The 27,103-nt window shown below is 44.3% G+C and overlaps 2 protein-coding genes across 13 annotated transcripts in view; one reads left to right on the top strand and one right to left on the bottom strand.

The window, feature by feature from the left end:
• Positions 1-4,597, bottom strand: part of LOC114773775 (sodium/glucose cotransporter 5-like) — a 21,471-nt gene extending 16,874 nt beyond the window's left edge. For 3 of the 8 annotated variants that reach the window (XM_028965956.1, XM_028965963.1, XM_028965960.1), the window contains exons 1-3: positions 3,343-4,597; positions 343-524; positions 31-198 (exon numbers count right to left, since the gene is read on the bottom strand). In XM_028965956.1, the coding sequence (XP_028821789.1) occupies positions 31-198; positions 343-459 (285 nt within the window). In that variant the 5' untranslated portion in view covers positions 460-524; positions 3,343-4,597. Of the gene's footprint in view, positions 1-30; positions 203-342; positions 708-3,342 lie in introns of those variants that run through there. The other 5 variants (XM_028965962.1, XM_028965958.1, XM_028965964.1 and 2 more) reach the window with 5 other exon arrangements.
• LOC114773772 (caskin-1-like) lies at positions 4,131-27,103 on the top strand. 5 transcript variants are annotated; one of them, XM_028965947.1, is made up of 23 exons: positions 4,131-4,397; positions 7,268-7,319; positions 8,176-8,273; positions 8,408-8,553; positions 8,635-8,730; positions 8,818-8,939; positions 13,171-13,279; positions 13,900-14,008; positions 14,088-14,182; positions 15,447-15,561; positions 16,269-16,691; positions 17,046-17,150; positions 17,217-17,401; positions 17,481-17,565; positions 18,512-18,597; positions 19,065-19,175; positions 19,250-19,351; positions 19,845-19,983; positions 22,296-23,032; positions 23,129-23,645; positions 23,769-24,357; positions 24,447-24,549; positions 24,746-27,103. In XM_028965947.1, the coding sequence occupies exons 1-22, from the start codon at positions 4,310-4,312 to the stop codon at positions 24,541-24,543; spliced, it is 4,206 nt and encodes a 1,401-aa protein (XP_028821780.1). In that variant the 5' UTR covers positions 4,131-4,309; the 3' UTR covers positions 24,544-24,549; positions 24,746-27,103. The 5 variants fall into 5 exon arrangements, with proteins under 5 accessions (XP_028821780.1, XP_028821782.1, XP_028821781.1 ...); XM_028965949.1 differs by having other exon boundaries at positions 16,503-16,691; positions 24,447-27,103; XM_028965948.1 differs by having other exon boundaries at positions 19,065-19,073; positions 24,447-27,103.

Here is a 27,103-nt window from a genome sequence, read left to right as displayed (position 1 = left end):
GAATAATACACAAAAAAGACCAGCACTCACCCATATTCCAACAGCTAAGTTGAGGAGAAAGTAGGCTCCAATTACAATGATGTCCGAGACGCTGAAGGACTGTGACAGGGCGAAAAAGGGGGTGCTGGAGTTGGAAGCCATGCTGAGACTGAGAGCAGAGGTACGGAGTGGACAGGAGAGGAGACCAACATGCCGTCCCTGTCTGATTATTAAACCAATCAGTTTAATGAAGCAACTGTGCACTCTCACCACGGCGGCCACTGCTGCACATGATCACACCGACGTACGAGTCTGGTCACTCATTTACCGACAAAAAAAAACACCCTTCAGACGACCTCTGACCTGGTGCTCCGGTGAAGAGCCGCGCTCCACGCCTTGCACTCGTGTAATGACCCCATTACGGTGGCCACGGGCATCTGCTGGCACTGAAGGCCGGGTGTGATGTGTTGACTGGGTCATTTTCAGTGATAAAGTGGTCCCATCAGGGTCACAAGGACCCCTCCTTTCTTCACGTCACCTTCCTTCTGTAGACAATTACAGTATGAGCTAGAAAATATATTTATTCAAATTTTAAACCATTCTACCAAAGTTAATAAAGACAATCATAAATTTTATATTCAGCGCTCTTACACATGACGATATGTACAAACATTATATACGAAGGTTGCCTTCAACAAGACTATGGAACATTATGCACACACCTGTCCCCACATTGAATACACACATTGGCCCTCATTTATCAATAAAAGTGTATATTTGGGTGTAAAAATCAACGTACGACGTGTGTTTCATCGATCCATGTGTATGGATGTCCATGTGTAACATGTCCAGGCATAATTTACAACATGGAGGAACGGACGGTGGAGAAGACTTTTTCCTAGTATTACTATAGTATTACTACTATTACTGAAAACACAATAAAAATGAAAATAAAATGACAGGGTGTGATAAATCCCATGTCCAGGATCTAATGGACCTGCAAGGGTGTTAGTGGCCTAGTGGGTAACACACTCGCCTATGAACCAGAAGACCCAGGTTCAAACCCCACTTACTACCATCGTGTCCCTGAGCAGGACACTTAACCCTGAGTGTCTCCAGGGGGGGACTGTCCCTGTAACTACTGACTGTATGTCGCTCTGGATAAGGGCGTCTGGTAAATATTGTAAATGCATCTGGGACAAATTTAGGTACATATTTGAAAGCTGAGAATAGTATTTTTGTAAAATAGATTTGCTATACAGGGAGTGCAGAATTATTAGGCAAATTAGTATTTTGTCCACATAATCCTCTTCATGCATGTTGTCGTACTCCAAGCTGTATAGGCTCGAAAGCCTACTACCAGCACAGTGGTAGTAGCCTAGTGGGTAACATACTCGCCTATGAACCAGAAGACCCGGGTTCAAATCCCGCTTATTACCATTGTGTCCCTGAGCAAGACACTTAACCCTAAATTGCTCCAGGGGGACTGTCCCCTGTAACTACTGATTGTAAGTCGCTCTGGATAAGGGCGTCTGATAAATGCCGTAAATGTAAATGTACCAATTAAGCATATTAGGTGATGTGCATCTCTGTAATGAGAAGGGGTGTGGTCTAATGACATAAACACCCTATATCAGGTGAGCATAATTATTAGGCAACTTCCTTTCCTTTGTCAAAAGAAGGACTTGACAGGCTCAGAAAAGTCAAAAATAGTGAGATATCTTGCAGAGGGATGCAGCACTCTTAAAATTGCAAAGCTTCTGAAGCGTGATCATCGAACAATCAAGCGTTTCATTCAAAATAGTCAACAGGGTCGCAAGAAGCGTGTGGAAAAACCAAGGCGCAAAATAACTGCCCATGAACTGAGAAAAGTCAAGCGTGCAGCTGCCAAGATGCCACTTGCCACCAGTTTGGCCATATTTCAGAGCTGCAACATCACTGAAGTGCCCAAAAGCACAAGGTGTGCAATACTCAGAGACATGGCCAAGGTAAGACAGGCTGAAAGACGACCACCACTGAACAAGACACACAAGCTGAAACGTCAAGACTGGGCCAAGAAATATCTCAAGACTGATTTAAGGTTTAATCTAAGGTTTTATGGACTGATGATTAATTGATGAATAAAATGAATAAAAATGAGAGTGAGTCTTGATGGGCCAGATGGATGGGCCCGTGGCTGGATTGGTAAAGGGCAGAGAGCTCCAGTCCGACTCAGACGCCAGCAAGGTGGAGGTGGAGTACTGGTTCAAAGATGAGCTTGTGGGGCCTTTTCGGGTTGAGGATGGAGTCAAGCTCAACTCCCAGTCCTACTGCCAGTTTCTGGAAGACACCTTCTTCAAGCAGTGGTACAAGAAGAAGTCTGCATCCTTCAAGAAAAACATGATTTTCATGCAGGACAATGCTCCATCACACGCGTCCAAGTACTCCACAGCGTGGCTGGCAAGAAAGGGTGTAAAAGAAGAAAAACTAATGACATGTCCTCCTTGTTCACCTGATCTTAACCCCATTGAGAACCTGTGGTCCATCATCAAATGTGAGATTTACAAGGAGGGAAAACAGTACACCTCTCTGAACAGTGTCTGGGAGGCTGTGGTTGCTGCTGCACGCAACACTGACAGAATCCATGGATGGCAGGCTTTTGAGTGTCCTTGCAAAGAAAGGTGGCTATATTGGTTGCTGATTTGTTTTTGTTTTGCTTTTGAATGTCAGAAATGTATATTTGTGAATGTGGAGATGTTATATTGGTTTCACTGGTAAAAATAAATAATTGAAATGGGTATATATTTGTTTTTTGTTAAGTTGCCTAATAATTATGCACAGTAATAGTCACCTGCACACACAGATATCCCCCTAAAATAGCTAAAAATAAAAACAAACTAAAAACTACTTCCAAAAACATTCAGCTTTGATATTAATGAGTTTTTGGGTTCATTGAGAACATGGTTGTTGTTCAATAAGAAAATTATTCCTCAAAAATACAACTTGCACAATAATTCTGCACTCCCTGTAGAATGGTTCCTTAAGCACCAAACACAAGGTCATTTACAATTAATCCGATTATTAATCTAATGGTTCCCTTTCAGAAATCATATCAATTCTCAATTATTTCCAAATTAATTGACTAATATACATTCATTCTTAACACTCCAATGCGTACGATTTCAGTAAAACCTGTTAAAACACACATATAGACACACATGATCTACGTGCCACAGGTAGACCTGTTTCATGAATCACACATCAGGAATCTTGCTGTAACATACTTAAGTCGCACAAACAATGACGTGTGACTTGACTTAGACTTGGATGTTGTGACTTGTGACGCTTAATTATTTATGTTAACGAGGCACACGCAAAACTCACGAAAGGCTGCTGGACCAGACAACATCTCTGGAAGATGCTCAGTGTTCATATAGAGCAGAACCTCTTCTGGAAGCATCTTTACTTCCTGCGGAGGCTGAGGAAAGCCCGTCTCCCACCACCCATCCTCAGCACCTTCTGTAGAGGGACCATTTAGAGCATTCTTAGAGAGAGCATTGTCTCTTCCATCCATAACCAACATTTACCACACACACTGCCACCAGCATTGTGAAGGACCCTACACACGCCTCACATGGACGCTTCACCCTCCAACCATCCGGGAAAAGGTACCGAAGCGTTCGGGCCCTCACTGCCAGACTCTGCAACAGCTTCATCCTACAGGCCATCAGACACCTGAACACTCAGGGACTTTCCACTCTGGACTGACACACACACACACACACACACACACACACACACACACACACACACACACACAACTTCTGTTGTATAATATTATCTATTAATGCACTTTTCAATTTTGCACCACAGTATTTTCTATTTTACTTTGCACATTAATTACTTATTTCACCCGTTTAGTTTCATTTTTTGTCTACATGTTTTTTTGTTAAATGTGACTGCCTGTGTTTTTAGTGTATTAGACTAGTGTATTTTAGTGTATTTACAGTATTACAACACAATTTATAAATGAAATTTTGAAAATATGGGCTCAATTCTTCTCTCTGTCACACACACGCACACACACACACACACACACACACACACACACACACACACACGTGGTCTAGCGAGATGACCACGCCCCCTGCATGACGCGTTAAGCGTTTAAAGTGAAAGCGACACACACACCCAGCGGTCACGGCGTCCTGCGCAGATGTTCGGCCTTTACGTAACACGCTGAACACACACACACACACACACACACACACACACACACACACACACACACCCCGCTCAGCGGGAGAAAGTGACTCGATCTGGCCGCTCGGAGCCGGATGCGAGGAGCGGGATGGGGAAGGAGCAGGAGCTTCTCCAGGCGGCGAAGACCGAGGACCTCCCGACCGTCCACAGGATCCTCCAGCGGCCCGGGAAAGCCAGTGAGTGTCCGGCCGCGGCGCGGTGGCCGCCGGGACGGTTCTTGTTATTGTCGCGGATTATCGGGGTGTGTCGGGAAGCGCCAGATGTCGGGCTGGTGATGGTGCTGGATGATGCGACTTCTGGTGGACCTTCAACTTCTGAGGCGTTTTGCCATGTGTGGTGCGGTTTGGTGAAGGCGGTGAACCCCCAGTCACGTGTCAGCCACACGTAACCCCACCCTTCCAGCCCCCATCATCCAGTCACCATCCAGTCACCATCCAGCTCCACTGTGGTCCCCGAAGGGAGAACAAGTCACATGGTCACGCGCTCACAAATAACAGCAGAAACGTGGATATAATATAATATAAGATATGATAAGGGTGACGGTACCGAGATCAAGGGGATGGACCTCAGTGGCACCATCGAACCTGCAACCTTCCGATTAGGGGTCCGCTTCCTTACTCGCTAGGCAGCCACTGACCCCGTGACGCATAAAGGTCACAGATTCGAAGCCCACTGGTCACACACAAGATCTTCTGCATTATTTTAGTCCTGCCCTGTTTTCATACCTCTGGGCTCTGACCACAGGAGAACTGAGGCGATAATTGTGCTTCAGTATAGAATTTTGTGAGTGTGTGTGTGTCTGTGTGTGTGTGCTATTGTCCTAGTTTGATTGGGATCTGCTCCTGTTTCAGATCCAGTATTTTAATAGCTATGATACAGCTACTGTTAAATATGAATACTTACTCACACACACACACACACACACACACACAGCCATCTTGTACATGGACACCTTTATTCATTTTTGAATTTTTTGCATTCTTGCTTTTTGCTTTTGTGTCAGCAAGGTGCTTATATTTCTATATTGACATAGAAATCTTGATAAAGGACATGAAATGTGTCCGGCAGCGCTGGAGAACTGGACTGAGGTGGCGCCGTCACTGTCACCAGTGAACACATCAGTGAACTTTCATAACGTGACGAGCAAGCGCGCCGCTGCGAAGAACCAGATCGCGACTGAAAAGCTCCCCTCTGATTGGTCAGGCGCTGTGGAACAGTGGGACGTGGCTGGAGAGCAGAGAAATGAGGTCAACGCACAGATTAAGGGCCGATCCACACAAAACACTGCTGCCCACCAACGTTTAACCTGACCCTGCTCCTCCAACTGCACGTTTATTCTCATCTTCTTTTACTTTTTACAACACCACAGAAATGAACATCATTTCAGACTCCGCAGATTTCGATATAGACAAATTAATTTACTGGGCCTGAAATTATAGTCCCTGACAGAAGTCGCGTCACTTATCTATTCTGTAGAAACCCCTGCTATTAACCCGGTTTTAATTCATCACTTGGTGTTAGAAATAGCTGATATGAAAAGCTAAAACCCACCAAATGATGTTTAATGCATTGGACTGAAAAAAGGTTTATCAGTTAATCAAGACAGAAAGGTCAAATTTTGGCAAGACAAAAGTTTTGTCGCATGTACAGAAACTGAACAAATTCACTGCAAATACAAACATATGTCAGCAAATGATGTCGTGGTGCTGTCAGATCCAAACTTAATATCTGTATGAGCTTCCATGAGCGTGAAGGATTCATACAATTTATTGATGAAGTCATCAGGAATAGCAAAGAAAGCATTTACATTTCATTTACATTTAGCAGTCTTGCAGGCCTCCCAGAGTTCATCCTCTTTCAATGATCTTCATGTCTGGTGACTGGGCTGGCCAATCCTGGAGCATCTTGATCTTCTTCGCCTTGAGGAACTTTGATGTGGAGATGGAAGTATGTGATGGAGCACCACCCTGCTGCAGAATTTGGCCTCTTTATGGTTGGGAATATAGAAGGTAGCTCAGATTCCTTGGTATTTCAGACTATTGATGTTGCCTTCCAGCCTGCAGATCTCTCGCACACCCCCATTCTGGATGGAACCCCAGACCATGAGTTTTCTGGGTGAATCTCGGATCCATGTGGGCTCCAGTAGGTCTCCTGCAATATTTGTGGTGACTGTGGTGTAATTCAACAGAAGATTCATCTGAAAAATCCACCTTCTGCCACCTTCTCCAGCGTCCATCCTTTTAGCAGGCTGTGGGACTTGGCAATTGTCTTTTGTTTAGTGCTGGATTCTGTGCACTGATTCCACCATGGAGGACATTTCCAGACAGAATCCGACCAACTGTTCTGGTTGACACAGGGACTTCAGGTGACCAGGTCTCGTGGAGCTTTTTGACAGTTTCATTTTGCACTGAAAATGAGGCATTTCTTGTAAAAAAATATTGATAAGAAATATATTTCAGCAGCACTTGAGGTCAATTTGCACACAAGCAACCAGACTTTTGTCAGGGACTGTATGGTGGATTAGGAGAAGCAGCCATCTCAGATAGAAAACGAGGATGAAGAAGAATGGACGATGTGATGCTTGCAGAATTATGGACAGATAGGGCTGCATGTTTTTAGCAGTACAAGGTATATATCTCAATACCTTGAAATTTCCTCTAAATTCATCCTTTTATTGCATATAATGACACCAATATAATGAGTTTAACATCAAAAATACTTTATAATATAATATAGATGTTTTATTCCATATATCGCGGTCGACGATGGACAGAGAGTAGTGGGACGAGGTTGGGAATGACGGTTCCCTGGTTATGAATAAAGAATTTTCAGTTCTTCATCCTTTTGTGATGACTACTGCTCCAGGGAATTTAAAACTGAATTAGTGTATTTAAGTAAAACTACTGGATGTGGGGAAAAAAGACAGAAAAGATCATTCGGAATGGTCAGGGATTTTTCTAAAGCTCCTTTCAGAATCATGTCCCAGAATTGCAGAACTGTGGACATTTAGAAAGACAGATTATAATTTCTTGTTTCTTTCTCTCAGAGTTGCTGGGTCCTGCTAAGAGAGTAAATGTGAACTTCCAGGACTCGGATGGGTGAGTGAATACATGTAAATGTCTGTGTGGGTAAATGTGCATTATTAACATTTACAGCATTTACCAGACGCCCTTATCCAGAGTGACTTACAATCAGCAGTGACAGGGACAGTCCCCCCCCTGGAGACACTCAGGGTTCAGTGTCTTGCTCAGGGACACAATTGTAGTAAGTGGGGTTTGAACCTGGGACTTTGTCACGTAAACCTGTCCTTTGCATTTAAACATCACCCTTAGTGACAGTGGGCAGCCATGACAGGCGCCCGGGGAGCAGTGTGGGGGGACGGGACCTCAGTGGGACCTTGGCGGTTCGTGATTCAAACTGGCAGCCTTCCAATGGCTGGTCCACTTTCTTACCCACTAGGCCACCACTGCTGATATAAGTCCAGCTGTTCAGGTATGAAGATGAGATATGGACTCTAAAGCTCTGGACAAGAGTGTCTGCTAAATATAATACATGTAAACGTGTGTGTGTGTGTGTGTGTGTGTTACACTACACAGGGAGGCAGAGTTAAGTGTTATTTTATGTTCCTGGCTCAGCTTCATCATATGATTTGTGAACTTATATATTTCCCAGATTAGACCCAGCATGTAATGCTGTTGTCCTGTCCTAGTCCACTGAAACTAAAGCCCCCTGTAGGTGATTAATTATCGATATTGGCCATTTCACAGATCAGAGTCCATAATGACCTGGTTGGGCGAGTCACACAAACATCAGAAATATTGTAATGTTCTCTAGCAGTTCCGGGTTACGCTACAAAAGACACAAAAAGTCTACTGAAAATAAAAGATGCTGTCACGAATGAAAACGTATGTAATCGTGCAGCAGTCGTGCAGAACTTCCTGTCTGTTTCTACAGTTTAGCTGCTCTCCACCATGCTGCTCTGAATGGAAATGTGGAGCTCATCTCTCTGCTGCTGGAGGCCCAGGCCGCCGTTGACATTAAGGACCAGAAAGGTGACTGTCCCCTGCTGAATCCAACATGAACTCCATGTCACCTGTCCACAGATGCGTTCAGCATTCTACAGTCAGAAATATTAAAGGAGACATTTATTAAAAATCCATCATCATCACCGTGCTCCACCCCTCAGGAATGCGGGCCCTGCATTATGCTGCGTGGCAGGGCAGAACCGAGCCAATGAAAATGCTGCTGAAAGCAGGGTCTTCTGTCAACAGCCAGTCAGATGGTGGACAGATTCCGTTGCACCTCTCCTCACAGCATGGTCACTATGATGGAGTAAGCGCTCACACACACACACACACACACACACACACACTATAGCATGATGAGGGAACATCATCTCCTTCTCCTCCTCAGTCGGAGATGCTCCTGCAGCACCAGTCGAACCCGTGTATCCGAGATCTCGCTGGCAAGACGCCGCTGGACCTGGCCTGTGAGTTCGGCCGGGTCCGGGTGAGTCTACTGAACACCAGTGTGTGTGTGTTTCTGTGTGTGTGTAGATGATTGTGAGTAAAGTGTGTGTGTCTACGTTGCATGCAGGTGGTTCAGTTGTTACTCAGCAGTAATGTGTGTGCTGCCATGTTGGAGCCCAAAACGTCTGATCCAAATGGAACCAGTCCTCTACACTTGGCTGCAAAGAATGGACACATCGACATCATCAGGTAAATCTCCACCACCATCATCATCATCATCATCATCACTGTGTGTCAGAGGTCATGTTTGTGGGGTTCTGCAGGTACCATTAAAAAGCATTTCACCATACACGAATGCCGTATATTTTTATTTCCGGCATTTATAGAGCACAGGCATGGGTGGAGTCTGTTGGGCTGCTGATGGTGGTCATTTATAGTGTCACCTGTCTTGTGACGGTTTCTGAAGGTACCAGATACGAGTAGATGACTGTGGTAGAAACAAGACAGAATGACTTTCAGAACAAAAGGGAATCACGATTTGTTTGGATTATATTGCAATTGTGATTTAATTTAACAGGGTGGTAGTAGCCTAGCGGGTAACACACTCATTTATGAACCAGAAGACCCAGGTTCAAACCCCACTTACTACCATCATGTCCCTGAGCAAGACACTTAACCCTGAGTGTCTCCAGGGGGGGACTGTCCCTGTAGCTACTTACTATGAACCAGAAGACCCAGGTTCAAACCCCACTTACTACCATCATGTCCCTGAGCAAGACACTTAACCCTGAGTGTCTCCAGGGGGGGACTGTCCCTGTAACTACTGATTGTAAGTCGCTCTGGATAAGGGCGTCTGGTTAATGCTGTACATGTAAATGTAAATTTGTGTTTTTTGATAAGACTCTTTAGTATTCACTATATTATGTGTATTAATAACTGTCACATAATCGTACATTGAAATATGACCTGCGCTGTAAATACGACGAATACTGCGAGTTGAGAGCAAGTGTTCAAGTGGGCGTGGATTTAACTTGAGACACATCTGATTGGTGAGGATGATCGTCAATCACACTTAAAGTGAAAGTGAAGTGACTGTCATTGTGAAACACTGCAGCACAGCACACGGTGACACGGTGAAATGTGTCCTCCGTATTTAACCATCACCCTTTGTGATCAGAGTGTGATTACGGGGCCACTTCCTTAACCGCCAGGCCACCACTGCCACGTTTTTCTTTAATTTTTACTGGGAAGCTGTGCCCTTGATCCTGGCGAAGAGAACTTTGTTCAGCCACTCTGCTACACGAACTCTTTCTGAACTCACTCTCGCTCCGTATACTCCCGAGTGGCCGCATCCACACAGGCTCCGCCCATTCAGCTACATTCGCCCGGTCCTGTTCTCTCCGCCTCCCCAGATTCTCCAGTCTCTCGCTCGCTGTCAACTGAGTGTGTCTGTGCATGTGTCTTCCCGCAGTAACCACGACATGGAGCAAAAATAATCACAGTAGTCGTATAAAATCAAATTTGATAAATCGTTCAGTCTTAGTGAGTAACCAGGTTACTCTGTGTATTGCTGAATTTGCCGTTGTACAGTGGTGTTATTTCCAACGCATGTTCAGCAAATATCCAGCCTGAATTAAAGACACTGATTTGGTATTGGAATTTTGAAGCATGTTTTCTTGAATGCTTAAAATGAGGGGAAATCACAGATAAAGCTCTTCCAATCAAAACGGAGTGTATCCAGAAAGAACGAAAAGGGGATGTAAATAAAATGGACAGTGAAAGAGCATCTTGATGGATAGTTGTTGAAGAATGCCACAGCACTTTAAAGAAAGGATAAGGATATTACAAAGGTTTTACAGAGTTAAAATTTACATTTACAAAATTTACTGGCTAAACCGAGACCAAGTCATTGCTGAGACCAGAGTCAAGACCAAGACACTAAGGCGAGATGTAGACAACACATGGCAAACATGTTGACAAAACAAAGACACAGACCTAAAAAAAATGTGAAATTAATAACGAAGATGCCAATTTTAAAAAAGTGCAAATACTGCTTTAATTGATCATTTTTCTAAACATAAAACAGGTAGAGTGTGTGTGTGTGTGTGTGAGAGAGTGTGACTGTGGGATGATGTTGTATAGTCTGGCAGTGAGGGCCCGAAAGATTCGGTACCTTTTTTCCCAGTCATAAGTCCAAGATCCAGTTGCAGAGGGTGGAGTTCAGGCTCAGTTTCTCAACCAGGTGCTGGGGAATGATGGTGTTGAATGCTGAACTAAAGTCTAATATTTGTCCTTAGTGTCCAGGTGGGTGAGGGTCCAGTGATGGCATCGTGTGGGAGCAGTGGTGGCCTAGCGGTTAAGGAAGCGGCCCCGTAATCAGAAGGTTGCCGGTTCGAATCCCGATCCGCCAAGGTTCCACTGAGGTGCTACTGAGCAAAGCACCATCCCCACACACTGCTCCCTGGGCGCCTGTCATGGTGCCCACTGCTCACTCAGGGTGATGGGTTAAATGCAGAGGACAAATTTCACTGTGTGCACTGTGTGCTGTGCTGCTGTGTATCATGTGTGACAATCACTTCACTTTCACTTTCAATCACTTCGCTTTCCTTGGGTTATGTGCTGTGTTCACATATCTCCACTGGGAGGTGCTAGAAACTCTGCTAGAATTTCTGACCCATGGTTCGCTACAAAAACACAGAAAAAAAATCAGCTCTCTCCTCCATAACCTGTCCATGCGATCTGCTACCACAGATGCAGTTAACTCCATACACGTCATTGTGAGCTACAAAGGCTGACCCCTGAACTTCCCCATCATGAAGGGAGTGTACATCAGAGAGTGACTGTTATTGTGCAGTAAATTCTTCTCACTTGAATCTGCAAAGTGGTGAAGGAAGTTTTAGACAATGTCCACCAAGCTGATCCAAATGCTTTTTGAAGGTCCATTTCCCCTATTCAGTCATTCTTGCAATCAGTAGTGACAGGGACAGTCCCCCAGGAGACACTCAGGGTTAAGTGTCTCGCTCAGGGACATGATAAGTGGGGTTTGAACCTGCCACTTTGTGGTTGTCTGGTTCAGAGATGAGTGTGATACATAAAAGGCTAATTCCTCCCCCACCCGCCATAGCTGTGCCAAATAAGTCAAAACTGCAGCATCCTGCAGCATTAACTAAAGTATGAATATTTCAGACATATTTATTTTACTTTAATGACATGACAATTTTACAGACATAAAGTCACGTCTGTCGATTCCAAGCACGGCTATTGAGAATGACAGTACATGAGCTGTGTGGCCGATATAAGTGGCACCTGGTAAACCAGGAATCAAGCAGCAGGTTCCGCGATGGAAGGGAGGTGGTACGGCCAGACCCAGCTCTTTCTTTCCTAATACATATCCATTTCTATATACGTCATGCCACGGGCATTTCAAGTAAAAAATCAAAGACTCTGCAAGATGGCCAGAAACACGAAATAACAGCAGCAAAGCGTGACAAAAGCAGGACGAGAGGGTGAGGGTTCAGGCGACAGCCGACAAACACACTTTGTCACCCACAAAACAATGACCTAAAAAACACTAACATAATGTAGCATTACACAGTGTTTTCTTGTGTAAAACAAGGACACGTCTCTGTTTATAATTGCAATATATGTTACTGGAATGAATCAGACATGATGCAGAATTTATCAATATTTGTTTATTCATTTTTATTTTTTTGCACTAAGTAATTCCACCCATCCACTGATACAGACACAATAGTAATGCTAATCTACTTGGTCTTCTCCATTTGGCCACAGGTTCTCATCCCCATCACATATGTCATCTAGGGCAATACGCCTAGGAAAGAAGTAGCTCTGATCTCATCTGAGACTACAGCTCTTATTCTTCTTCCACCGTGCATACGTATTCCTCGCCCCCTCCCAGCCACACTTCTTCCTCTTTCAGCCACTTCTCCATTTCTGGCTGGGTCCATATTTACATCAAAAAAACATATTCAGCAGTCGTCTCCTTTTGTAATGAAATTGAAAGCGTAACACCTGTGTAGATGTTCATCTACAATGAGAATCGGCTGTGGCTGGTTAAACTGCATTTTTAGATTTAAAATATGTTTCTAAACAATATTGCTGATGAATTTTGCGGTCTTCTTCAGTTTTGCATTATGTTATTGTTTTGAACATAAGTTTAACAGTTTTGAGAACAGTATGTAAGCGTGTGCAAAATGTCCTGTACGTACAAAGATTTTTTGCAGTTGTTGTGTCTGAGTGAGAAAAGAATTCATGAAATGTGAGAGATGTAGTCATTGAATGCATTTTGTGCCAAAACAATGATAATTGATCCTCAGTTTAGCCCACATAGACTTCTGTTGTGCTCACTGTGTGAAGAGTTTTGCAAAAGTGACCTAAGTCTTGAGAAATGTGTCCTAGCGTCTGTAAAAAACTGTAATATCCCTATTTAACAACAGACGTGTGTGTGTGTGTGTTACAGGTTGCTGATTCGGGCAGGGATCGATATCAACCTCCAGACTAAAACAGGAACCGCACTGCATGAGGCAGCCTTGTGCGGGAAGACAGAAGCAGTGCGCCTACTGCTAGATGTAAGTGTGCAGCGTGTGCAGCGTGTGCAGCGTGTGCATACGTGCTTGTGTTTGTGCGTGTGTACATGTGTGTGTGTGTTTGTGCATGTGTGTGTGTTTGTGTGTAGGGTTGTAGTAGCCTAGTGGGTAACACACTCGCCTATGAACCAGAAGACCCGGGTTCGAATCCTGCTTACTACCATCATGTCCCTGAGCAAGACACTTAACCCTAAATTGCTCCAGGGGGGGACTGTCCCTGTAACTACTGATTGTAAGTCGCTCTGGATAAGGGCGTCTGGTAAATGCTGTAAATGTAAATGTAATGTAAATGTGTGTGTTTGTGTGCATGCCTGAGTGTGTGTGTCGTAGTTTGTGTGTACGTGTGTTTGTACATGTGTGTGGAATGTTTGTGTGTGTGTTTGTGTGTGTGTGTTTGTACATGTGTGTGTTTGTGCGCGTGTGTGCATGCATGTGTGTGTGTGTTTGAACATGTGTGTGTTTGTACGTGTGTCCGTATGTTTGTGTGTGTGTTTGTACATGTGTGTGTTTGTGTGTGTGCATGCATGTGTGTGTGTGTGTGTGTGTGTGTGTGCGAGCGTATGTGTGTGTGTTTGTAAACATGTTCCTGTGTCCTCTCTCAGAGTGGAATCAGTGCAGGGCTGAGGAACACCTTGTCTCAGACAGCACTGGACATCGTCAACCAGTTCACCACCACCACAGCCAGCAAAGATATAAAACAGATGCTCAGAGGTGCGGGGGGGGGCATGCATAATTACGTGTGCTTTTATGATCATGAGCTTATCTTATGTTGAAATGTGTTTCTGTTCAGATGCATCAGCAGCCATGCAGGTGAGAGCGCTGAAAGACTACTGCAACAACTACGACCTAACCAGCCTTAACATCAAAGCAGGGGACATAATCACGGTAAATCCCCCACAATTCCCTGATGCGCTGTAATTATGAAGAGAAAACATATAGAAATATTAACAACTATGGGGCAGTGGTGGCCTAGCGGTTAAGGTTCGAATCCTGAGCCGCCAAGGTGCCACTGAGGTGCCACTGAGCAAAGCACCGTCCCCACACACTGCTCCCCGGGCGCCTGTCATGGCTGCCCACTGCTCACTCAGAGTGATGGATAAATGCAGAGGACAAATTTCACTGTGTGCACCGTGTGCTGTGCTGCTGTGTATCACATGTGACAATCACTACACTTTATAAAGTTTTCTAGCGCAAACCCCAGCCAAACATCTGTTTCCATCTGAACGCTCTGGCCAATCAGTTACAATCGCCAGCCAGTGAATGGCAAGTTAATGCGGCTGCGTTGTCACAAGTGAGACACGGTGAGTCCAGATTAAAGCCGGTTTTACCCCAACCATGACCACACCAATCTCATCTGAAGAGCACCCAGCAAAGCAGCAAGTGGCTGAAGTTAGAAGAGCAACCAAATTTCACTACTTTATATGACAGAACAGTTTAGATAAGATGATCGTCATGGTATTTATGAGTTTTAACTGTTATGGAATGCTTGGTGTTTTTAGCCTGGACTGAAATATTCCGAACATTAGCAGGAAGCAGGGGAGCTCTGTAGCAGCGTCCACCTGCTGAGAACTTGTAGCCAATGCACTGAGGACAGTGCGATGTGTTCAAATGTTCTGTGGTGGTCTGTGTCTATGTGTATTTTCTCTGATTTTGTGTATTATTTTTTGTTAATGCGTAGTGCTTTGTGTTGTTTTCTGTGTTGTTGTGTAGCTCTTTGTTTGTTTATTTTCTGTGTTTGTGTGCATTTTTTTGTTAATCTGTAGTGCTTTGTGTGGTTTTCTGTGTTGTGTCACTCTTTGTGTATTTTCTGTGTTTGTGTGTATTTTAGTTAATGTGTAGTGCTTTGTGTTGTTTTCTGTGTTGTTGTGTGGCTCTTTGTGTATTTTCTGTGTTTGTAAGTTTTTATTTTTTGTTAATCTGTAGTGCTTTGTGTGGTTTTCTGTGTTGTTGTGTCGCTCTTTGTGTATTTTCTGTGTTTGTACGTTTTTATTTTTTGTTAATGTGTCATGCTTTGTGTGGTTTTCTGTGTTGTTGTGTAGCTCGTTGTTTATTTTCTGTGTTTGTGTGTTGCGCTTTGTGTAGTTTTCAGTGTTATTGCGTACTATCTGGATTGTTTTTCTGTAGTTTTTGTGCTCTTCTGTTTGTGAAGGTTTTAGAACAACACTCTGATGGCCGCTGGAAAGGCTGTATCCATGACAACCGAACAGGAAATGACCGCGTGGGCTACTTCCCTTCTGACATGGTGGAGGTGATCAAGAGGGCAGGTGATTCTGCATCACTTAACCTACATTTACAGCGTTTATCCAGATCGCCTTACAGTCAGTAGTGACAGGGACAGTCCCCCCGTGGGGTCTTGTTCAGGGACACCATGGTAGTAAGTGGGGTTTGAACCTGGGACCTAGTTTATAAGCCAGACTACTGACCTCACACTCTCACTACGAGGACCATCATAATTCTGCAGGAGTGGTCTGTAGCCCAACCAGGCTTTTCTGCCCACCTTTCCTGTCCTTCAGACCATCTTCTGAGCTCTAGTGATGCCGCCTTGTATCTGAGCGTTATATATCATATATCATATAATATTATATATCATAATTATTTCTGCACACCCCACCCATCCTATAATCGCAACATTATATTATAATTTCGCTCTGGCTCCATTAATTAAAACATTTTCATTTCATTCCCACTGTTGTCAGTGTGTTCCTGTGATTGGAACACTTTATAATAACCATAATACATTCAACTGAATAAATAGTTAAAATATTCTGAGATAAGTATGAACTAATGATGGTTATTATAAAGACTTATAAAGCGAAAGTCAGATCTTTATTGCATGCCACCACGGAGGGAAGAATAAGATTCATGGGTGGAGGCGAGGGGTGGATCTTCTCAGCATCTTCCTGAATACGATGCTGTTTCAGCACAGGAACCCACAAACCCCTCACCTGACCATACTGATGCAAATGTGCAGATCCTGCTGGTGGCCCAACTGTTCCTAGAAAGGCGATGAAGAGAAGAGAGGCGTGCCTGAGGTCACTTCATTCCCACCTCTCTCCCCGTCATGTAAATCTGCATGTCCGTCATTTAAAGGTTAAGTCTGTAGTGAAGCGATTCTCTTCCTATTCATTTACGGTGTTGTGTTTCTGTGATTTGTGTGTCGTCTTGTTGTCTTCTTCGTGTGGCTCTTGTTGTTGTTGTTGTTTAGGTCCCTCAGCCCAGCGTTATGTTAGGATTGAGCTCCGTACTTCCACGCTGGCCTCCGTTTCCGTGGCGAACGGGGACGCCTCCTATCCGTGTCACATCATGTCCCTCCCCCTCTTCCCTCTGCACCCCCCACCCCCCCATCAGCCTCTCTTCACATCATTCGGTTTTAACACGGTACCACCCAGCACAGGTACAACACACACACACACACACACACACACACACACACACACACTTGTATTTACAGGTTTTTGGGGGAATCTGGTTTTGGTTTGTAGGCAAGTTCAAATAATGAAGAGAAAGAAGAAGAGAAGTAATCAGAAAAGCAGGATAGTGCAGGCAGGTGAAACTAAAGCAGAGGACACAACACAACTGGAACATGGCACATGAAGACCACCTCGACTTCCCGTGCACTGTGGGACCATTGTTATTTAATTCTGAACTGTCTTCCGAGTACAGATCCACATTGAAATCTTCCTGCTATATAAACCCGGCACCAAACGGCACAAAATCCACGATCCACATTTCTGTTGGTCTAACTTAGGCACCAAAGGGTCTGCGTGCAGTCCTCATGGTTCTCCAACTCTGAGTGGAGGCCAACAAGGAGCTGGCAGTGAGGACATCTGGGTGCTGAGGAAACCATCAGCAGGTAAACCCCGTTGTGTTTTGCTCGTGTTGTGTAAGGATTAATGATGCGCGTGTAAAATGTGTCCAGGTGGGAGTGGCAGTGCGGGTATGGGAAGTACCGGCAGTGTGAGTGGCAGCGGACACTCGTCTTGCGCTGGACAAAGTGGCAATGCCAACGTCCACCTGACCAGCACCCCGGTGCCAAGCACACCGGTTCCCAACACTCTTGGCCTCAATGTGCCAGGACTGCACGCCCAGGCCGAGGGCGTGAAGGTACAGAAACAATAGAATATTACACATAATATTCTGCAGGTTTAACACACACAAGTGACTGTGGTTTAAACATCTTTAGCTTCTGGCTACAGTGCTGTCCCAGTCGGCCAAGGCTAAAGGACACCTGCTAGAGCATTCGAGATCTGTGGAGCAACACAGTGGAGGTAACACGGAACATTTCAGGCCCTAACAATCCACGCAGCACGCACTAACGCATTTACATTTACAGCGTTTACCAGACGCCCTTATCTAGAGCAACTTACAATCAGTAGTGACTGGAGACACTCAGGGTTAAGTGTCCTGCTCAGGGACACGATGGTACAACCTGGGTCTTCTGGTTCTAGGCTACTACTCTATGTAAAGGACATGAGGACATAAAGGAACAAAAAAATCGACACCAAAGCTGAGAGACAAAGCTGTGTGTAATCGAGATGTGAAAGAGATGGATTATTAGTCAACAGACACAACGGGAAAAATGTAAAAAACAATAAATAGAAAAAAAATGAATTGTAAAATGACTTTTATTGGTCATTTTTTTTATTTATTCACGTTTATGTTGATGACTGCCAGATCTATGTCCCGCCTGTTCAGTCATTACAGTCATGTCTTGATTGTATTAAAGCCTAAAATGGCTCTTAACATAATGACACCAGTAAGGTGTATTTAGATTCCTTGTCCCAGTACGAATTTAGGGGGTGACCCCATAATTAGAAGGTTGCTGGTTCGAATTGCAATCCGCAGAGGGGTTACTGGTGTGCTGTGCTGCAGTGTTTCACTATGACACTCACTTCACTTTCATTAAACTTTTCACTTCAAAAAACAAAACTCTTGGATTTTAGCTTTTTTAAAGTTTTATGTGGTGCTAGTTCTTTTTATTTATTGTCCTATTTTACTCACTGTACAGCACTTTATAAATAAAGTTGGATTGGATTGGAAATGTAAATGATTATATCAGCAGTTATCCTTTACTCTCACCGAATCGGAATCTGTGGCACCCACTGTGATGTAACAATAAATGGTGATCTCTCGCTGGATGGTTTCTACATGAACTAATCAATTCTAGGTAACAAACTGTAAAACTTGTAAAATAGTGTGTGCGTCTGGGTTCAGGTTCTACATCCAGTCCACCTCCAGAGCCACGTCCGTTTGTTGATCCTTTACTGCAGAGAAGAGAAGAAGCATCTATTGAAAGCAAGGTGTGTAGGTGTGTGTGTGTGTGTGTGTGTGTGTTTATGTCACAGTGGTATGCAGATAGATACTGTGTTTAACCCCAAGCTGTGCGCATCTCAAAATGATCTGGCCAACAAAATCACATGAGATCACATGAGCCCTGTAAATGGTTTGGTGTTTACTAGATCCTGAAGATTTCACTGAGATGATGACAATGTTTGTTCCCAACCAGACTGAGGGAACAAACTTTTTGTTTTTATTTATTTCACATTTTGTTGTAGCACATTTGTCTGCAGCCTCAAGACGTCTTGAGTTTGCTTCTACAGGGGTGGCGTTTTTTTCTGGGAGGGAGATTATCGCCAGTTATTAAAAAATGTATAATTACAATCATTGTTCACCAATTACTGTTAGGTCGAGAAGAACAGAACAAGAAATATTAATTCTGGTATTTAAAAGGCACCTTGGCTAAAATGAACGTATATTCTGTTTGCAGAATGCAGAGGTGGTTGTTGATTGGCTGAGTGGATTTCAGCTGCAGTTTTACACCACAAACTTCCTAAATGCAGGATATGACCTTCACACCATCAGATACATGTCACCTGAGGTGGGACACACACACACACACACAGTAACCTGCAGTTCAAGATAGATTTCATTTACTGTTTTTTTGTGCTGCAGGATCTCACAGCAATTGGAGTGACCAAACCAGGCCACAGGAAGAAGATGATTTCTGAAATCAGCAGGCTGGATGTGCATGAGTCTATTCCTGAGAGGAAACCGGTGAGAGGCGCATTTTTACTACAGATGTCCTCAACGTAGACACTGCCTAACCCAGGCGAAAACACATCCAGCAGGATGGACTGTGTCCTGTCATTTCTTCATTTCATGACAAGGAAACAATGTCCCTTTTCCCAATTTGTAAGTGTCCCATGTGCTTTATTAAATAGAGAAAAGCAAACCACAAGTTTTTATTTTCTAATAAAATAAATTGCTAAAATACCTGCTGCACAGCCAGACTGGCCTTTAGCTTCTTTGCTGTTTTATTATGATGTGGGGCAGTGGTGGCCTAGTGGTTAAGGAAGCGGCCCTGTAATCAAGGTGCCACTGAGGTCCCCTTGATGAAGGTCCCGTCCCCACACACTGCTCCCCGGGCGCCTGTCATGGTGCCCACTGCTCACCAAGGGGGATGGTTAAATACAGAGGACACGTTTCACCGTGTGCTGTGCTGTGTATCACAATGACACTCACTTCACTTTTGCATGCACTCCTGCAGACCAACTTGATGGAATGGTTGTCAGGAATTGGTCTGGCTCATTACTATCAGACTCTCATGCAAAATGGCTACGAGAACATGGAGTTCATTAGAGACATAAGCTTGGAGGACCTGCAGGAGATCGGCATTACAAAACTGGGTAAGTTGGATTACTGTTTCTACAAAGTGAATGCTCTCTAACAGTTTCCATCATCAGTTTACTTAGATTCTACTTGTCTAAGTGCAACAGGTGCTTGGTCTGTACATGGTCTCATGAAATGGGTCAATTGCAGCAGAACATGGACAGGAAATGGACACCCCATAGTCATGCCTGAAATGGATTTATCATGTATCAAGCTTTGATATTGCTTAAACTTAAAAACTCCATATTTAGGAGAACAATGCAACAATTAGTGCAACATTAAGTCATTTAAAATATAATTGACACTGTGTTGATTCAGTGGCGTTTTGCAAAATTGGGAGACAATATAGAGAATAGAGAATTGTCTGAATGACATTAGACAGTGGATGCTCACCAACTTTCTTCTGTTAAACCCTGATAAGACAGAAGATCTCGTACTTGGGTCTCAAGCAGCCAGACGTAAGCTGGCTGACTACACCATAACCCTGGATAGACTTTCTATCTCACCAAGTACTGAAGTAAAGGATCTAGGTGTCCTCATCTCTCATTCGATTCTCATGTATATAATGTCACTAGGACAGCATTCTTTTACCTTAGAAATATTGCAAAAATAAGAAATATAATTTCAATGCACAATGCAGAAAAGTTGGTCCATGCATTTATTAAATCAAGGTTAGATTACTGCAATGCATTACTGTCTGGATGCTCTAGTAGATGCATGAGGAAACTCCAGCTAGTTCAGAATGCTGCAGCCAGAGTTCTAACTAGAACCACATATTTCAGTACCAGCCATACGATGCCACCATCTGCCGCTGCTTCTGTTTGTTTTCTCTGAGACACAGAATCAAGCCTGCAGACCACCTGCAGACTCCAGTGAAGAGACCAGCAGATAAATGACTTAGCATGAAATGAACCAGAGGGTCACCACAGCCACCACCACCGTAACAACTAAAGCTTTAGGGATTTTCACATGGACCAGTATCATCATAATGGACACGTATTGGTAGTAGCCTAGTGGGTAACACACTTGCCTATGAACCAGAAGACCCAGATTCAAACCCCACTTACTACCATCGTGTCCCTGAGCAACAAACTTTACCCTAAGTTGCTCCAGGGGGACTGTCCCTGTAATTACTGATTGTAAGTCGCTCTGGATAAGGGCGTCTGATGAATACCGTAAATGTAAAACGTATTGTACACCATGACACTGGACTACACTCTTGACTTCTCCAACCCTACAACTGTAGGACTTTTTTTTTCTTATTGGACAAATCATCACCAGCCCGGCACTGACACCATTTGCAGGCTCACTCTACCCTGGAAGGGCGTCCCTCTCTCTATCACTCCTTCCCAAAGTTTCTTCCTTTCTTTTTTCTCTCTACTCTACTTTCTGTGGAGTTTTTCTTTGTGTGCAGAAGGGTCAAGTGTGGGGCCTGTCAAAGCCCATTGAGACGAACTGTATGTGATTTTGGGCTAAATAAGAAATAAATGTTGAGTGTAGAGTCAGCCTGCAATTGATGTCAGTGCAGAAAGTCCAAAGGTTTCGTGGCGAAAAATTTCAAAGTGCAGCATAGAGCATCTGTCCATGTTTGGATGTACTGTCCAGTGCAGGGTAGGTTGTAGTCCAGTGTCATGTTGTACATTGTGAGTCCAATAGAATGCTGCTGGTCCATTTAAAGATCCCTGAAGCTTGTGGTGGTGGTGGCTGTGGTGACCTTCTCGTACGTTTCATGTGTTGTCTCATCAGCAGTTTATTGCCAGGGACCAAGATCCATCTGGTGGTCTCTTCATTGGACTCTGGAGGTGGTCTGCAGGCTTGATTCTGTGCCTCGGAGAGAACAAACAGAAGCAGCGGCAGACGGTGGCATCGTACGCCTGGTACAGAAATATGTGGTTATGGTGGTATATTGGTGCTACAGAGGCCCGGTACTCTAACTAGGACAGCCTAACTAGGGTGTATTTAACACTGTCTCTGTCTAACAGGGGGACTGTGTGATAAACTGGACTTTATAACTGACACTGTGTCTGGGACTTTGACAAAGACCAGAGAAAACAGATGTGTTTTCAGTTTAGATTTAAACACTGAGACTGTGTCTGAGTCCCGGACACAGACAGGCAGGCCGTTCCACAACTGCGGTGCTCTATAGGAGAAGGATCTGCTCTCAGCTGTGACCTTCTGTACTTTGGATACCAGTAGTGACCCCGCACCCTTCGAACACAGGGGGTGGGTCGTAAATAACTAAAAGTTCACTCACGTACTGTGCGGCCAGTACCTGACAGAATATTAATCAGTAATGTAATTAATTTTTTGTGAATTTGCATTTTACCAGGACACCAGAAGAAAATGATGGTTGGTGTCCAACGACTGGTGGGACCCACCATTCCAGTCATCCAATGCGGTGAGAGCACTGAAAATCTCAACTTTGACAAGCCAAGTAGAAAAGAGATTTCTGAAGAAAGTGGATCACCAAGGTTGAGAAGAACTGCTGATGGGCGTGGCTTACAGGACAATGATGAGCTGCCTTCCGGTGAAAAACCAACCCAAACTCGCTCCAAACACAAATCTTCCTCGCCTGACCCACCGAGACAGAGAGCAGATTCATCAGAGCCGATCGAGGGGAGCCCGCGTACACGAACCCCGAACGTTCCACAGCTGTGCTTACCTGAAGAGGCGGGCAACGAAGCCCCACTGGACAACGGGCACAAATACGCCACCCTGAGTGGCCAGAGGGGAGATCGGAGCATCGACATGCTTGACACGGGCACTACGGTCAACCGCAGCCAATCACAGTCCTTCGCAACGCGGCCTCGCCGCAAGTTACGCCCCCCGACGCCGCCCAAACGCTCCTGCTCCTCTGTCTCCCAGGGGAATCTGGCAGAAGGTCCAGCTTCAGAGACGGACAGTGAACTGTTGACTGTCACGTACAGAGAGCGTCGCCGTAGCGACTGTGGACCGGCCTTGGCAGAAAGCAACTTGTTGTCCTCCTCCGCAGCTGGGGGCAGTGTGAGGGACATCGCTGCCATGCTGGAGATGACACCACTTGGACGAGGGTGCAGCCATGTTCAGGTGAAATAAAAAATCACTCTTCAACATAAGTAAATATGAAATGTAAATATGAAATGTTGTGTCATTGGCTACATGGAATGTCATGTATCTGTTCAGATGAGTCCAGGTGTCCTTCGCCGGAAGCACGAGACGCTGGCCACCGACTCTGACGTCCGTGAGCGTCGCCGCACCATAAGTTGCCTCACAGAAGATGAAGACCCTGGAGGGACGGCTCAGCAGGATCAGGAGTCCGCTGGCAGACGGGCCCCCGAGCCACGCCCCCGTTCCATGATTGGCCACCTGGAAGGGGGGACGGAGGCGGGTGCTGTTTGCCACATGCTAAAAAAACAGAAGACAGAGCAGCAGCCGACAAGGAGACACCAAGATGTGACAGAAGAAACCAGGGCAGACAGAAGCTCCGATCGGCATCAGCTTCTGATAGCAGCACCTGCAGACGTTTCTGGACGTGGTAGAAGACAAGGAGGGTCCAGCACTGACTTCTGCTCTCTGCCTAGAAAAATCATGAAGCCACCTGTCTCACTTAAGCCAACCCCACAGCTAAGAGTCGATCTGGACCCCCCGACTCCCACCAGGAGGGTCCCTTTGTCAGGCCTGGACTCGCCCCACAGCCAAGGTAAGCGTCCTCCACACTAATATGCAAATAGCGACTGACACCTGGACTTCTCCCTCTGAGGAAATATGATCAACATAACTTGACGAATGTTTTTTCATCCCTTTGCTCTTCTCTTTATGTAAGAGGTCAAGCGTGTCCCTCCACCAGTTGCTCCGAAGCCAAACAAAAAACTTTTGACCAGCCCTCTCCCTCAGGTGGAGCCCTCTCCTGCCAACCCTCCTCAGCCTCCCAGGCCCTCACTCCCGAACCCTTGTTCCCTCTTGCCTGGTTCAGCACAGGGGTCTGCCTCCCCGCTCCAAAGCCCTCAGACTCCCACCAGCCCCCACCCCATAAAGCCCCCACGCTCCTCCATGGCTGGACTCTCTCTAGACATAGTCTCTCCACTGGATGTGGAGGTTGGAGGGGCAGAGTCCATGCACCAACGGCTGAAGGAGGAGTGTGGGCCAGCAGAGGGCACTTCCAGAAAGAAAAAGCTTGGAGTGGCCCGGCAGGAGCAGGTCCACGGTGAACCGGATGAGGAAGAACTGGTCAGAGAAAGGAGCTCGACTCTAAATGAAACCAGGGGGATAAAAAAAATGGCTGAAGGTGATGACCAGGGGAACGTCCAGCATGGAGCCTGTGTACAGGTAACCCATAAGCTGGAGGAGGCAAAGTCCTCTCTGGACGTGGCACTTATGGCCATGGAAGAAACCATAAAAACCGACAAGAGAAAGTGAGTCTGTCCATCTGATAAGATTTTCCACACTACTCTCCTGTCTTTTGCACCTTCTCCTTCTTATTCTGCTCTTTCTTTCTTTCCAGATCTGTGTCTGAGACGAAACCCACAGTGAATATCCTTGATGACATTGGAAGCATGTTTGATGACCTTGCTGACCAGCTTGAAGCTATGCTGGATTAGTGAGAGGTGAACATGACTCCTGAACTGGTGATGGTCTCTTCCTGCTACTTCAATAATGTAGTTGCTAAAACAGGAAGTTGACACCAACGAAACAGGAAATAGCCTCAAAAAGGAAAAGGAGAAATCAGCAAAACTATAGACTGTAGATGCAGGTAATGTGAGAGTGAACAGACTCGTTCATCATGTTCTTACTTACATACAGAGTTCGTCAGCAGTGCAGAGGCCAGAAGCACAATGAGGTTCTACAGTGGTCCAACCTTCCAGCGTCCATGATGGTTTTACAGTTTAAAAATGGCTGCTATCTGCTTTGCTTTATTTATTTATTTATTTATTTATTAAAGATTCATAGACATCAGCTGGTTTGTAAAAAAAAAAAAAAGCACAATTTGAGATCTACCTGCCTAAGGCCCATTAAGACTAGACAACGGGCTTTACTAACCCTCAACTAACTACCAGCCCTGCCAACAATACTAACTGCTGCACTTCCCGTGTATTCATAAACAGAAGAAAGAGCACAAACATACAATTCTTATTCTCATAGTTTGCTGTATGTCTATATTTGTGATTTTAAGCTATGCAAGTGTTCTGCAGATACTTCAGTATTCTGTCAAAATATAATTCTGCTGCACATTTGCCATGCAACAAGAGTTCCAGAAGCATATTCCACCTAGACAAGCAGCAAGAGTTCATGGTTTAGATTGGGGGTCATCAGCGTCCTGTTCTTCCCACACCTCTGTGCTCATTTCTCAGTAATGATGACAGTATTACGGACCCATATTTTAAAATAACAATGATCATGGGTATTATGTGAATTGAAGTGACACTGCCCTCCTGTCAGTCTTGTTGAAGGTTCCGGGTTATAAGATGATATAAGTGGGAAATGTACTCATTTCCATATTTGTGTTGAAGTCCCTCACATAGTGAATGTAAGGTCATGATTGTGTTGCTAGTGTGAAATAATTAAGTCATTTGGTCCTGAGTAGCAACAGTTTAGTTTATTTAAAATGACCAGAATGACCAGACCCTGGGGTCCAACCTGTTCCTATAGAGATATTTTCTCCTGGATCCAACATGGTTCATTTTTAATTAAAACATTAACGCATGTTAATCCATCACAGTAAGACCTGGCTTTCACATGGAAAGCCACCTTTACATATCGAACAGTAATTACAGTACTTTACTACTTTAATAGGGTATTGCTTTAAATTGGACTGAAGACTCATATCGGTACAAGTAAAACAGTCTGTTTTATGGGATTAAAGTGACTGCCAGAATATTTTCAAATGTTTAGATGCCATTTTTATTTACTGAGTGAACAAAATACTGAAATATAAATGTGCAGAAAGTCAGTCAGATCCAGAGCAGGGCTGTGCAGTATGTCTCTGTTAGTCCCTCTGTCAGTCAGTATGTCTCTGTTAGTCCCTCTGTCAGTCAGTATGCCTCTGTTAGTCCCTCTGTCAGTCAGTATGTCTCTGTTAGTCCCTCTGTCAGTCAGTATGCCTCTGTTAGTCCCTCTGTCAGTCAGTATGCCTCTGTTAGTCCCTCTGTCAGTCAGTATGTCTCTGTTAGTCCCTCTGTCAGTCTTTCTGTTTGTCCTTTCAAAGATTTTTCTCCTCTCTGCCCTGAATAATGGAATAATGCCAAAGAGTACAGAGGAGGCTGCCCTGAAGGGACCAGTAGATGAAGTTCATTGCAACTGGAGATCATGTCACCCTGCAACAAGTTTGATGTTTTTGTCAAATGTGTGTGTGCATGACCACAGGTTTGGTCATATTCTGCAATATTGTGTGATTCCCCCGCAACACAGATATGAAAATCTTTTTACATGGGCAAAATAATTCAAAACTATTTCAATTGGTTATTGATATGTTGAGTGTTGTATTATGATATAGTCTCTAATTGTACCTGTTGTCTGTGTGTAAATGTGCTGTGTTGAGCCCAGGCCATACAGTAAGAGTGGCATGAATGAACAATTCAGCATGTGTGTTAAGATGACGTGTGAGTACATATTCAGTGTGTGTGGGTTTTTTTTTGGTTGTTGTTGTTGTTCCGGGTTCGGGTTCGAGCAGAAATTATGCATAAAACTATTACGTTTCTTCTGTGCCCCAGTGTTGCCATCATTATATTTATTTTTCTGCTCCCTGCCTGTAATGCAGTAATTTGTGAAAGTGACAATCTATAACATGCTGTTTGAACACCTGCTATTATTTTCCTCTGCAGTTTTCCTAATCGAAGTTTATATTCTGTAAGACTGTGGAACCCTGAGTATTTATGGCGGTTAGAATGAAGTGTGATCCATTTGGTGATTAATGGGTGAATTACTGCAATAAATAACAGTAGACAATAAATTCATCATTCATCATGTAAAAAAGCCATTTAGCAATTGCATTCAGAGACAAATAAAGTTCTAATAATTCCTAAATTTCACTTTGGCAATTTGCTTCTATATGTGGGTGTTGGTCTATTTTTTTATTCATTATAAATCTTTGCTTGTGTTATGTGCCTTTTTTTGTTTTTCTTTTTGCTACGATGTTCATGGATATTAAAATGTTTAGAATCA

The sequence above is a fragment of the Denticeps clupeoides genome, unplaced genomic scaffold (genome assembly GCF_900700375.1).
Source record: "Denticeps clupeoides unplaced genomic scaffold, fDenClu1.1, whole genome shotgun sequence".
In the NCBI taxonomy this organism is placed as follows: domain Eukaryota; kingdom Metazoa; phylum Chordata; class Actinopteri; order Clupeiformes; family Denticipitidae; genus Denticeps; species Denticeps clupeoides.
The sequence above is the reverse complement of the archived record's forward strand: the minus strand, read 5'-3'. Positions and strand labels throughout refer to the sequence as shown.